At 38.2% G+C, this 13,710-nt stretch overlaps 1 protein-coding gene across 1 annotated transcript; it reads left to right on the forward strand.

Moving 5' to 3' along the window:
- The first annotated feature begins 1,463 nt into the window (after positions 1 to 1,463).
- Positions 1,464 to 10,776, forward strand: LOC306875358 (dynein light chain Tctex-type protein 2B). The gene is made up of 5 exons (XM_079425867.1): positions 1,464 to 1,593; positions 1,735 to 1,868; positions 6,598 to 6,667; positions 10,398 to 10,461; positions 10,537 to 10,776. Exons 1-5 carry the CDS (start codon positions 1,544 to 1,546, stop codon positions 10,582 to 10,584), a joined length of 366 nt encoding a protein of 121 aa, XP_079281993.1. The 5' UTR covers positions 1,464 to 1,543; the 3' UTR covers positions 10,585 to 10,776.
- The last annotated feature ends 2,934 nt before the right edge of the window (positions 10,777 to 13,710 follow it).

Raw genomic sequence — 13,710 nt, forward strand, 5'->3', positions numbered from 1 at the left:
AGATCTCTAGAAACCAAAAAGTAGATGTAGCAATTCCAAAAATAAATAAATAAATAAAATTAATTAAATTATTACTTTTAGATCTCTAGAAACCAAAAAGTAGATGTAGCAATTCCAAAAATAAATAAATAAATAAAATTAATTAAATTATTACTTTTAGAGCTCTAGAAACAAAAAAGTAGATGTAGCAACCCCCCCCCCCCAAAAAAATAAAAAAAAATAATAACAAATAATAATAACAATGAATTAAATTAAATGATTGCTTTTAGATCTCGAGAAACCAAAAAGTAGATGTAGCAATTCCCCCCCAAAAATAAAATAATAATAATAAAAAAAAATAATAATAACAAATAATAATAATAATAATGAATTAAATTAAATGATTGCTTTTAGATCTCTAGAAACCAAAAAGTAGATGTAGCAATTCCAAAAAATAAAATAAAATTAATTAATTAATTAGATAAAAATAGTAATAATAAAACAAATAAAAAACAAAGCAAATAAATAGTAAATAAATTAGATAAAAATAGTAATAGTAAAATAAATAAAAAACAAAACAAATAAATAATAAATAAATATTATTATTAAGAATAATAGCAATAATAACACAATCTAAATAAAAAATATAATAAACTGCATATTTTTAAAAAAGGTGGCCTGTAACATATTTATGATGTAACTGTGTGGATCCTAAATTTGTTTGCCAAATCATTTCATCTCTGATCACATGCTCACACATCACCTCACCGCAAGACCACCGCAAGACCACCTTGACTTTCACAATCCCACAGAGGAAGTGTTTGGGTCTTTATAGCAGACATGAGCATGTGAAAATCCCCTTGCTCTAAGATCACAGTACAACTTTTCAGATAAAATATACCTGCATTGGGCCTATATAGCTCACCCTAATACATAAACACATACTATAGTAACTGATAAAACTGTAAATACTACAGTGTTTTATAGTAAAGTGTATTACACTGTATTTATTATAGTATTTTAATACTATACGTTGTATATGAATACTTTGCTATACTTATAGGCTATTAATATAGTGAACTGATACAATAAATACTGTAGTATACTTTAGTTTTACTACAGTAAACTGTGGTGTACTGTAGTATAGTACAGTATTGGGTAAAGTACTTTGTTTATATTACTATAGCCTAGTTGCTACATTACCCCAGCATCTATAGAATTACCACAACAAATTAATTCAAGTACTTTACTATAGTATGGTTCAAAAACACTATACTATATACATGTGGGATGCTAGCTTGGTTGTACTGTTTAACTAATTGATATCCTCCAGACTCGGCTATTTCTAGAAAACAGATTTAAGACAATGTGTATTTTCTTACCTGAGAGCACGCTGAGGACGTTTAAATCCGCGGCTCGTGCTTTGAAGCGAACGCAGCCGGTGCTCGTGACGCCATGACGCTCGACGATTTCATTCGTTCCCCGGATGAAACCGAGTTGTTATGACAACCACTGTAAAGCGAAAGTAGCGTTGCACACGTTAAACGTTTGAGGCGATTCATTCATGGACGCGGGAGCGAACACGTACCTCATTAGACCGAATTATAAAGACAAGTAAGACCTTCTTCTTGTTTAAACGTTTTACGATTAACCTAGCCGGCTAAAATAGCAGCTAGCGAAGCTCAAGGCTGGATTTGAGTGCTTCTAAACTGCGTTCATGAAGAGGTGTTTCCGTAAATACCGTTCTCGTTGTAGGTTCAAGGCTGGAGTGGCGAAAGAGTGCATTAGAGAAATCCTGCGGGAGCAGCTGTATGGAGTGCAGTACGATCCTGAGGAGGTTCCCACATTATCCAGCTCTTTAGCAGACTCCATTAAAAACAAGCTGAAAGGTGACAGGCGCTGATGCTGTTTCTGACCGGCAGGGGTGTTAATTATTTCATGATTTGGGGGTAAAATGTTGTTTTCTTAGGTTCGAATCAGCTTTTGACATAAAAAAGTTGTTTAACTCCGTTTAAAACGGGCCGCTACTCCTGTGATGTATGGACTGTTCACTGGGTTAATTGTGATGCTATGTCATGTCTAATTTTAACAATACGTTTTTTCCCCCTATCTATCCAAATGGTTGGTATCTATCTATCTATCTATCTATCTATCTATCTATCTATCTATCTATCTATCTATCTATCTATCTATCTATCTATCTCTGTTACTTCAGACCTGGTGAAATTTGGAATACATTTGGAGGACAAAAGTGTAGACTTTATAAATAATTTAAATATGAAAATATTTTAGATACAAATGCAAAGTTTTGAAAGTGTTAAAAAGTATGAGAATTTATAAAGCCAGGAATTGATTTGTTCAGTCGGTACGATTTTGTTTGACCGCCTACAGTGTATACAGTCAAACCAAAATTTATTCAGACACCTTCAACATTGCTCACATTATCACAGTTTATTCGCTGTAGTTTAGAAAATGGTAATAGCAAAATGACAAGAACTCAGAGTTAATCTGTGTCAGAACAAATACATCTTGATAGTGTCAGATTGTTGGGCCACCCTTAAGGCCCATTCACACCAAGCATGATAAGGATAAAGATATAGTTCTAAAAATCGTTCTCAATATTAAAGAATAGCAGAATCCACACCACAGATATAACGATAAAGGCACAAAGAAATGATATCGCAGGAATCACTTTCAGAACGATTTTTCTCCAGCTGATGAACAATAAATTGATTGACAGCCAATCAGAATCCATCCTGCTATAACGAGCTCGAGAATTTAAAGCGGCAGAGGCTCGTGCGCTTACAGATGATATAGTCCGCTGGTTTGGATGCTAATATCTTTAAAGTTATCGTTCTTGGTTTGAGAGGGGCTTTACCCTCAATGACAGCCTGTAGTCTCCTGAGCATGCTGCCAACCAGGTTCATGCAAGATTCAAGATTCAAGATTTTTATTTGTCACATACACAATTATACAGAGTATAACCAGCAGTGAAATGTAAGTCAGGTCCGCTCCAAGGACAGTGCAATTATATAGAAAAAATATATTATAATATATTATATCTCCATGCAAACCTGAACTTCAGTATTTTCCCAGACTCGCTGTTGGTTTTTTGGCACTTCATCCAGGCAGCGACATTCCTTCACCTCCCAGAGATGCTCCATCGGGTTTAGATCTGGACAGTTTAATACTGTAATCCTTTTCTGCTTAAAGAAATCACCAACCTTCTTTGCAGTGTGTTTGGGGTCGTTCTCATGCTGAAAGATGTAACGATGGCCCATGAGCTTCCTGGCTGATGGCAGCATCTGACATACATTTCTGAGTTTATAGTTCCATCAATGAAATGTAGTTTACCTAGTCCACTAGCTGCCATACACCCCCACACCATAACATTACCCCCACCCTGCTTCACAGTAGGAGTCAGACAGTGGGGTTTCAAGGCTTGTCCTTTGGTTCTCCACATTTTCGTTTTGCCATCACTGCCAAACATGTTAAATTTACTCTCATCATTCCAAATGACAGATTTCCAAAACTCTGCCGACTTGTTGATATTCTTTAGCAAACTGGAGGCGTCTTATTTGATTTCTCCTGCTGATCAAGGGTTTCTTCTGGGGTATCTTCCCATGCTGCCCATTGTCATTGAGCCTGTTGTGAATGGTTTGCGCACACTGCTCTGTGTCAGTGGCCTTTTTGACTTTCAACTCAATTTTTTTCTGTTTTTCATTGCTAACTGTCTTATAAGTCTGTCTGTTCTGGGTGTTGTCTTTTTCTTTCTTCCACAACCAGGCACATTCTTCACCTCACCAGTCTCTCTAAATTTCTTCACAATGGAAAAGACTGTCCCTCTAGCAGGGGTAGACAATAAGGGGAATTTGCAATTCACACAGCAATTCATTATATTATGTTCATACCATAGGTTTCATACACGTTAACTTTTCTCTAACTTACTTGTCTGCATATGTGGGCATTGATCTGCAGAGCTCACAGTAAACCTATTTTTTTCTTGATCGTAGCCCAGCTAGGGGTGGGCGATATGGGAAAAATATCATATCACAATTTTTTTTAGAAATATCACGATTCACGATTTTATCACGATTCTTTGTCATGTTGGTTTTACAAGTTGTCTGAGCATTACAGCCAAACTAGAAAGACACAGCCTTTCAAGGTAACAAAAACAAACAAAAAAGACATGGCAGATATTTAGGCCAAAGTGGGCGAAGATAAAAATCTTTGTCATCATTCTATCTTTCTTATTAAAAAATAAGAACAAAGATACACGTTACAAATACACATAATATACAAATAAAACAAAAAGTGCTTTATTTTCAGGTACAATAGGTGTATTTAGCAGAGCATTCAATGAAATTGAATGAACAAGTATAAAAATAAAACACTAGATAGACTGATTCCTAAAGCAACTGTATTAAAGATTTTCAGTCAAGAATAGTGAGGGATTTTTCTCTTTGCGTTTTGTTAACGTTAAATGAATAGTTCCCCCAAAAATAAATATTCTGTCATCTGTCTGTCAATTCTGTCATAATGTTTTATTTTTATACCATCATTTTCTCAAAAGTTGTTTTAAACCTGAATGAGTTTCTTTCTTCTGCTGAACATAAATGCTATTTTGAAGAAGGTGAAAACCAATCAGTTGCTGGTCCTCAGTGACTTCCATAGGATTGTTCTTTCCTGCTATCAAAGTCAATGTAGACCAGCAACTGTTTGGTTACCCTCATTCTTCAAAATATCTTATTTTGGGTTCAGCACAAGAAATTAATAGAGGTTTGGGACAACATGTGAGTGAGTAAATAATGACAGAAATTAAATTTTAGGGTGAACTATCCCTTTAATGACAGTCGACAGCATGTTTAGTGTCCTGTCTCTTTAAGAGCTGCACGCATCTAATATACAGGCACGCATCCGTTTCTCTCTTAACTATTTACTTTCATTTTAGAGATAACCAACTGAGTCTGTATGTAAACCTTGTGTGTTTTGACAGTATTAGCGCAAAAGATAAGTTAGTTGAGTAATCAGGCGCTGTTAGACAGGCTTTTTAGTGCGCGTGCTTCAGGTGTATCCGCTCAGAAAAAGCTCACGTCAGACCAGCGCGCGAATTAAACATTTAACCAGCAAGGCTTGTGTGCAAATAATGTACTTTTGCGATCGCGAATAAGTGCAGTGTCCTGTCAGAGTAACTCTACTGCTGTATGTGGTGTTGTACAGTATATAGAGACGGAGACCAGAACTGTATTTGACAGAATGTGCGCTGTAGCACGATACTACGATATTTCTTCAAAAGCAGATCGTGGAGACATTTTTATCATCCAAGATCAAAAATCGTCATATCGCACACCCCTAAGCCCAGCCAATTCCAGCGGTCTCGCCACTGGGGCTGAAACTTTCTCTGCCTTTTCTTTTCGTATTCCCTTTCGCTTTCCCTCAATTCCTCTGGTGATTTTCTCTTCCTTGCCTTCTCTTTTTTACCCGGCGTTTGGCCGGGTGATGTGGGTTTCAGAAACATGTAGCCTAGCTTAATAGTAGCTATAGGTAGGTGCTGAGCCGCAGTGTGCAGTTTGCGCGCGTAACCGCGGGAGCGAGCAAGGCGGTGCAGAGCAGACGTCACGGAGCGCATAAACCGCTGCATCTGTAACTGTCGGGATCACGTAACGTGTTAGCGGTGGTTACCGAGACGATTTAACAGAAATCAAAACACAGAACCACAGGTAATTAATGTGAAATTAGACTTTTTTTAATCGAGGCATTATTTTTACTGGCCCCACCGGGCTAGTGGTTGGAGCGATCTGGTGGCCCTGACGGTTTTAAAAGCACGTCCGGGCCACCGGGCCAATTATATTGTCGACCCCAGTCTAGGCATATCTAATCTTTTTGCTATATTTCTTATTGCCCTCCTTGTAGAATTTGACTACCTTTCCTCTCAAATCAATTGATATTTCACTGGTTTTGGCCATCCTTCTCTTAGACTGTCTCGCAAATAGCTGTCAGCTGTTAAATGTAAATACACAATTAGATAATACCAATTTAGGTAAGCCAATTACCAAGCAATGCTTAATTTTGTTTAGTCTGTGGTGTAGAAAGGTCGCATTAGCAATTAAAGAAAAAAACACTTATGCAAAACATGGCCAGGTAACAGTTTCTGAGTAATTTTTGCACCTAAATTTTTTATCAATTTTACTGGTAGTCCATTGTATGAATTATTTTTGGTATAATATGTCACAGTTAACTTTATTTTGCTATCCTCACTTGCATAAATGAACTATAGTGTCCTTCACCAACAAGTAAAAAAAAAAAATCTAAAATTATATCTGGTGTCTCAATAATTTTTGGTTTGACTGTATATGTATTTAATTAAATTATTTAATGTAATTGTGACCTGTACCTTGCTTGTTGTTTCTCTGTTGTAGTATGTATTAATAAGTATATCTGTAAGGACTTTTAATGTTGAAATAAAAAACAAAACCAAGTCCTCTGCCTGATTCCAGCAGTCAGTGTAAGACAAATCGATTTACATACAATTGAACATGGAAACTTTTTTTTTTTTTTTTTTGGCTAAGCTTTGGTTTTGATTGATTCTTGAGTTTCAGCAGGTTTTTGTATTTTCAGACGTTGGCTTTGACAGATACAAGCTCATCGTGCAGGTGGTGGTTGGAGAGCAGCGTGGAGAAGGAGTAAAGTAAGAGCAATACTTCTTAGGAAAATGAATGAATTGTGAAATCGTTTAGACATTTACATTGTCATTTGGCAGACGCTTTTATCCAAAGCGACTTACAATTGGGGAATACAAAAAGCGATTCATCTTGAAGAGGCAATCAAACAGAGGAAGTGCTCATAACACCAAGCCTCAGTCATTGTTCAAATAAGTACAAGCTAGTAAGCGGAGAGAAAGATAGAGGGAAAGAGTTTTTTTTTTTTTTGAGTTTAGGATGAAGTGAAGTACTGCCGAAAGAGATGAGTTTTCAGTTGTTGCTTGAAGATTGACAGGGATCCGGCGTCCAGCCAGGGATCCAGCCAGGAATGGTGAACGAGAATGTTCTGGAGAGTGATTTTGAGCCTCTCTGTGATGGTACCACAAGGCTTCGCTCACTAGGGATGTAGGTTCGTAATAGTGAGTGGAAGTAGGAGGGTGCTGAGCCTGTGGTAGTTCTGTACGCAAGCATCAGTGTCTTGAACTTGATGCGAGCTGCCACTGGTAGCCAGTGCAAGGAGATGAAGAGAGGTGTAACATGCGCTCTTTTGTGCTCGTTGAAGATCAGTCGTGCCGCTGCATTCTGAATCATTTGTAGAGGTTTGATTGTGTTTGATGGCAGACCAGCCAGAAGAGCATTGCTGTAGTCCAGTCTAGAAACGACAAGGGCCTGGACAAGAAGTTGTGCAGCATGCTCTGTCAGAAAGGGCCTGATCTTTCTGATGTTGTGTAGTGCAAACCTGCAGGATCGAGCAGTCTTTGCAATGTGCTCTTTGAAGGTCAGCTGGTCATCAAAGATTCCACCAAGATTTCTGACCGAAGTTTATGGGGTAATCATTGATGAGCCTAACTGAATCGTGAAGTCGTGCTGTAGAGTCGGAGTGGCAGGGAAGACAAGAAGTTCCGTCTTTGCCAGGTTGAGCTGTAGGTGATGTTCTTTCATCCATGCCAAGATGTCCGCCAGGCAGCCTGAGATCCGTGCAGCTACCGTTGGGTCATCTGGATGAAAAGAGAGATAGAGCTGTGTGTCATCGGCGTAGCAGTGATAGGAGAAGCCATGTGCATGTATGATGGGACCCAGCGATGTAGTGTATGTGGAGAAGAGGAGGGGTCCAAGAACCAATCCCTGAGTTTTACCTGAGGTTACCTGAGCCTGCTTGAAAGCTGTGGGGAAGATGCCTGTGAGGAGAGATGTGTTGATAATGTGTGTGAGTGCCAGTAAGAGTGTGGGAGAGATTGTTTGGAGAAGGTGTGAGGGGATTGGGTCGAGAGGACATGTTGTAGGATGGCTGGAGAGGAGAAGTTTGGATACTTCTGCCTCGGTGAGGGGACAGAAGGAGAAGATGGGATTTAGAGCAGTGGATGTGTTTGATTGGAGGTCCTGTGGAGTTGAGAACTGGTTACTGATTGTTCTAGTTTTGTCTGTGAAAAAAGAGGCAAAGTCGTCAGTGGTTATCAAAGTGGTGGAGGAGGGGGACAGAGGAGAGAATTAAATGTTCTGAAGAGATTACGCATGTCTGGAGCGCTGGTGATCTTGTTGTGGAAATGTGAGGATTTGGCAGTGTGGACTTCAGTAGAGAAAGATGAAAGCAAAGACTGATACCTACTCAGGTCCGACGGATTGTTTGATTTGCGCCATTTTCTCTCTGCCACTCTGAGTTTGGTCCGATTGTCACGAAGAACATCGGATAACCAGGGGTTAGAAGGGGCAGCCCGTGCTGGCCTGGAGGAGAGAGGACAGATGTCGTCTAGACAAGAGGTTAAGGTAGAGCATAAAGTGTCAGTGGCTGCATTTACATCCAGAGAAGTGAAATGGGTAGGCGAGGAAAGAGAGGAGGATACTACAGAGGAAAGAAGGGAGGGGGAAGGGAGCGTAGGTTGCGTCTGAAAGTAACCGGTAAGGGAGATGGTGGCACCTGGGTAGCAAAATTTAAAGTAAATGTAATGAAGAAATGGTCAGAGATATGTAGTGGTTGTACCAGAATGTTATCTGTAGAACAATTGTGTGTGTAAATTAAGTCGAGTTGGTTACCTGATTTGTGCGTGTTAGTAGTGGTGAGGCGTTTGAGATCAAATGAAGCTAGGAGTGACTGGAAGTCTGTAGCATAATTCCTGTCTAGGTGAATGTTGAAATCGCCGAAGACTAAGAGTGGTGTGCCGTCCTCCATGAAAGAGGACAGCAGTCTGTCCAGCTCATCTAGGAAGGTTGGTAGAATTTGGCCCGGGGGACGATAGATTACCACAATCTGGAGTTTTATAGGAGGCGTTAAAGTAACAGCATGAGATTCAAATGAGTTGAGATTGCCTAGGGGAGAGTGGGTAGAGTATTTCCAATTGTTAGAAATGAGCAAACCAGTGCCCCCACCCCGGCCAACTTGCCTAGGGGTGTGAGAGAAAGAGAAATTGTGAGAGAGAGCAGCTGGGGTTGCCAAGTCTTCTGGACGAATCCAGGTCTCAGTCAAGCCCAGGATGCTGAGTGTGGAATGTAAGGAAAATGCAGAAATGAAGTCAGCTTTGTTGACAGCTGACTGGCAATTCCAAAGACCTACAGAGAAAGAAAGAGGTGCAGTGGAAGATGTAGAGATACATGTAGAGAGGTTAGCAGGGTTACGTAACCTTCTGCGTGTGTTTTTAGAGCGAAGTTGAGAGAGAACCGGAATGGTTTGGAAACACATGATAGACGTGGAAGGATAGAGGATAGGAAAGTGTGAGGGAAGATAAAAACGATACTTAAGTGTGTGCTCGGTGTCGTTGCTCGGTCAAAGTCTCGCAGGAAAAAGTCGTCTGTCTTTACACTCGTTGGGCTTCACACGAGGAAGCTGAACGCTTCCAGCGCTCTGACATCAAATAAATACAGTCTAGGAAACTAGAGGGAAAACAGCTGTGGCTGGCTTCTGATCAGCCCAGCCAATAAGGTAGGACTGCTAATAGCTCAAGACGAAACTAACACTTTGCACAATCACACAGGCTCATTCTCAGCTGAGGCGCAAATTATTCTAATTACCAGTAAGTGCAATCAAACAGAAAAACCAACGAAAATGCAGAGTAGAAATAGGTAGGAAACGAACTATACCTTCCTAGTAGCAAGTAAATAATTTAAACAACAGAACTGCGACCAAGTTATTCAAAACATTTACGCGAGCTGCCGTCCGTCTCTTCTGGTCTGTTTGAAACCATGCTGATCTGAAATCAGCATGGTTTCAAACAGACCCTTAGTGCTCGTGCTGTAGACCCATGACAACAGACATTTTTATGTGCAAGACATGTCCTCACGTGCAAGGCTGTGACCTTTGGGTTGTTTGTCACGTATCTGAGGTTTCTACTGATCTTTCTAGGACACCCACATCGAGTAAGATACAGTCTGACTCACTGTGGGTTCAGGATATGAAACCAATATTGCAGGGCATCTGAAACCCAGAGCTGTTTGTATTTGCAGATCTGACTTGACAAGATCTTGAGCCAAAAAAAAAAAAAAAAAATCCTAAAACTGCAGTGCAAAAAAAAAAATTGTTAGTTATATAAGACTCACCTTTAGACGCATAATACAATGGATTATATTTAAATATCTGATTAAATTTTTTATGTATTTTACGTATTTGGGTGATTATAATTATTCTATAGAATTAAAATAATTTACTTATATTATTGTTTTTTATATTTATATATTTTTTTAAGATACAGTTTGTGGCATAACTTTTCACTGAATATGTTTTCACAGGATGGCTGCGCGCTGCTTCTGGGATGCAGATACAGATTGCTATGCTCAAGATATATTTATGAATGTAAGTGAGGAATTATTTTTACATTCATGTGATTTTCACCGCTTACTTTATCGTATTATGTTCTTTTTCTAACAGGACAGCTTGTTCTGTGTGGCCGCTGCGTTTGGTGTGTATTATTACTGAAGACACACAGGAGATGTGCTGAAGACCAAACAGTTGATTTTCTAATAAATGTTATGCGATATTTAATAACTTCACTATTTTTTAGTATCTATCGCATCCATGTTTGTTTGTCTGAATACCTCTCTGTATGATTTTACCTACATTACCGTCTTTTGTCACAGTTGGTATTTTCATCTTAATAAATATTTATATAAAACACATACATTTGTCACTATTCTGTATTAGTTGGTCAAGCATTTTAAATATAATATTTTCACTTTTCACACATATTAATTTGATATGATTGACCGTGATATTGTTTTGTTATATTATTAAAGTTATATATTATATTATATTATTTAATATTAATACTATATGACACTGGACCACAAAACCAGTCATAAGTGTCAATTTTAATAAGTGTCAAAAGATGAATAAATAAGCGTTCCATTGATGTATGGTTTGTTAGGATAGGGCAATATTTGGCTGAGATACAACTATTTGAAAATGTGGAATCTGAGGGTGCAAAAAAATCTAAATATTGAGAAAATCGCCTTTAAATTAAGTTCTTAGCAATGCATATTACTAATCAAAAATTAAGTTTTGATATATTTATGGTAGGAGATTCACAAAATATGTTCATGGAACATGATCTTTACTTAATATCCTAATGATTTTTGGCATAAAAGAAAAATCGATAATTTTGACCCATACAATGTATTGTTGGCTATTGCTACAACCTGTGCTACTCAAGACTGCTTTTGTGCTCTAGGGTCACATATTATCATCTAACAACATATTATAATAGCTTCAACATGCGCTTGCATGGATATAAATGCCGCATTAATTAAAATAATGATATTGTAATGGTTAAATGTGTAAGGGGGCCCCCTATTGATTGTTTATGTGACTTACAAGAGCCAATTTATTCACTTTCACCCTACTTAAAAAATATCTGACTTTCTCACCATACTGCAGAAGATTTCTAAATGACCTTTGACCCTGCAAGAATTATTATTGTGTTTCGTTATTATGCACATCAGAAAAATCAGCAGTTACATTTTCAGGCAACTCTTTTCAGTGGGGATTAACATCTTTTCCTCCACGAACTCTAAAAATTGGGCTGTCATTTCTGCATTTCAGTCACTGGTGTCCTTTTCCCTGCCCATCGGTCACTGGCCTTTTGTTTTGCAGCTGTCTGTGTTGCTGAATAGCAGTCAGTGTGATCGCTGGACTGACAGTGATGGAGTAGCAAAGAAAGCCCACGGGTGTGAAAATAACAACCACAGATGAAAACAGATCATACTCTCACAATCTAACCTAAGCACTCAGAGAGGACACTGAAAATTGCACTTAAGTGGTCAGATATCAGAAACATGCCAAAAGGCCAGTATTCTTGCAAATGGATCCTTGTTTAAGGAAGGTTTAAATTAAGGATTCTTAATTGGTTTAAATACTGAACATTTAAATAGTTAATAATAGTCCTGCATCATGTTTGATGAATGGAATCCAGTACTTGTTTCTTACAAATTTTGGGGTGCTGATTTTGAAAATTGTGCCCATTTTGCTCAAGCACGTCGATTCTCTCTCAAAATATGATTTACTCTTAGCATTTTTGCTTTCGACAACTATCAATAAGGTGAAGAAGCCTTGTGTTATCATTTAATCTGCAGAATAAATGCCAAAAAGAAATGATTTCTGTCTTCCTCTGAGCCAAATTACAACTGTTCTTTCAATTCTCAGCCCATTTTCAAATGTATGAATGATTATTCAGAAATTCATATTTAGTCCAGATTTCAACTTCCATTGCAGAGTGTAAGTTAAATAATACATTAAATGATACGATTCTTGTCCATAAAACCAAAACTTTTAAGATTTGATACTTTTGTTATTTTGATAAATGCACTAAAGCTAATTTGATTTTTTAAATTTATATTTTTGAATTCAGCACCCTCAAATCAGGTAATATTAAGCCTTTTTTCGCGAATTGCCAAAAATCATATATACAGTACCCTCCATAAGTATTGGAACAGTAAAGACAAAATTGCTCTGTTGGCTGTGGAGTCAAGACATTTGCAAATAGACATTTTTCTCTCAAAAGCCCCTTTCACACAGAGATTCCGGAAAATACACGGGTAATGTGTTCCGGCAATTGTTCCCGGGTCGTTAGATTTGCTGCATTCACACTGCCAGTGATTTTCCGGAATCTGTGCGCGTGTTCACACACAACCCGTAAATGTTCCGGAATGACACGTGACGTCATCATGTGACGTATATAATGCTCCGCGCACCATTTCACTAAACTGGCGAACGAAAAACAAGAAAAAAAAAACTAAATTGGCGAACGATTTCAGCTTCAGCGCGGATAGTGAGGGGCTTCGATCGCTGCTTCATTCCAGTTTACACATTTTTCGTTGTGTGAATGTTGATCTGCCTTCAAAACACCTGGTGAAAGAGTCGCATGATAACGCGCGTCATCAGCCTTTACGGCATTTATCCGGCTTTTGTTCACACAGCGCTCGTTCCGGGACTGAACCCGGCAATGTTACTAGGTCCCCAACCCTAATGCAGAAGTAATGGATATAACTGATACGACACATTCCCTGCTTTTAATATCTGAAGAATTAATGCAACAGGACACAGATGATCACTTAGAAAGACCTGTGAGGCAACTGTTCCAATACTTATGCTCACATCAGATAGAGGGATGAAAATATAAAAGTGCTGAACGTCTTAGCTGGTGAAACATCTATGTGTTGAATCACCCAATAATAAAATGTGATATTCTGTAGTTTTGTCTCATATTCATCTTTTAATCATATTTGTAAATGTCTTGACTCCACAGCCAACAAAGCAATTTTGTCTTTACTGTTCCAATACTTTTGGAGGGCACTGTGTATATATATATATATATATATATATATATATATATATATATACACACTGAACAAAATGATAAATGCAACACTTTTGTTTTTGCCCCCACTCAAAGATCTAAGACCTTTTCTATGTACACAAAAGGCCTATTTCTCTCAAATATTGTTCACAAATCTGTCTAAATCTGTGTTAGTGAGCACTTTTCCTTTTCCGAGATAATCCATCCACCTCACAGGTGTGGCATATCAAGATGCTGATTAGACAGCATGA

The sequence above is a fragment of the Barbus barbus genome, assembly GCF_936440315.1.
Source record: "Barbus barbus genome assembly, chromosome: 9".
Lineage (NCBI taxonomy): Eukaryota > Metazoa > Chordata > Actinopteri > Cypriniformes > Cyprinidae > Barbus > Barbus barbus.

What these genes read in the sequence shown, in the direction of transcription:
- LOC306875358 (XM_079425867.1), top strand. Translation starts at nt 1,544, where the DNA reads ATGGACGCGGGAGCGAACACGTACCTCATTAGACCGAATTATAAAGAC. An exon ending in CAGCGTGGAGAAGGAGTAAA is followed by an intron (nt 6,668 to 10,397) that starts GTAAGAGCAATA and finishes ATGTTTTCACAG; the next exon opens with GATGGCTGCGCGCTGCTTCT. An exon ending in CTCAAGATATATTTATGAAT is followed by an intron (nt 10,462 to 10,536) that starts GTAAGTGAGGAA and finishes TTTTTCTAACAG; the next exon opens with GACAGCTTGTTCTGTGTGGC.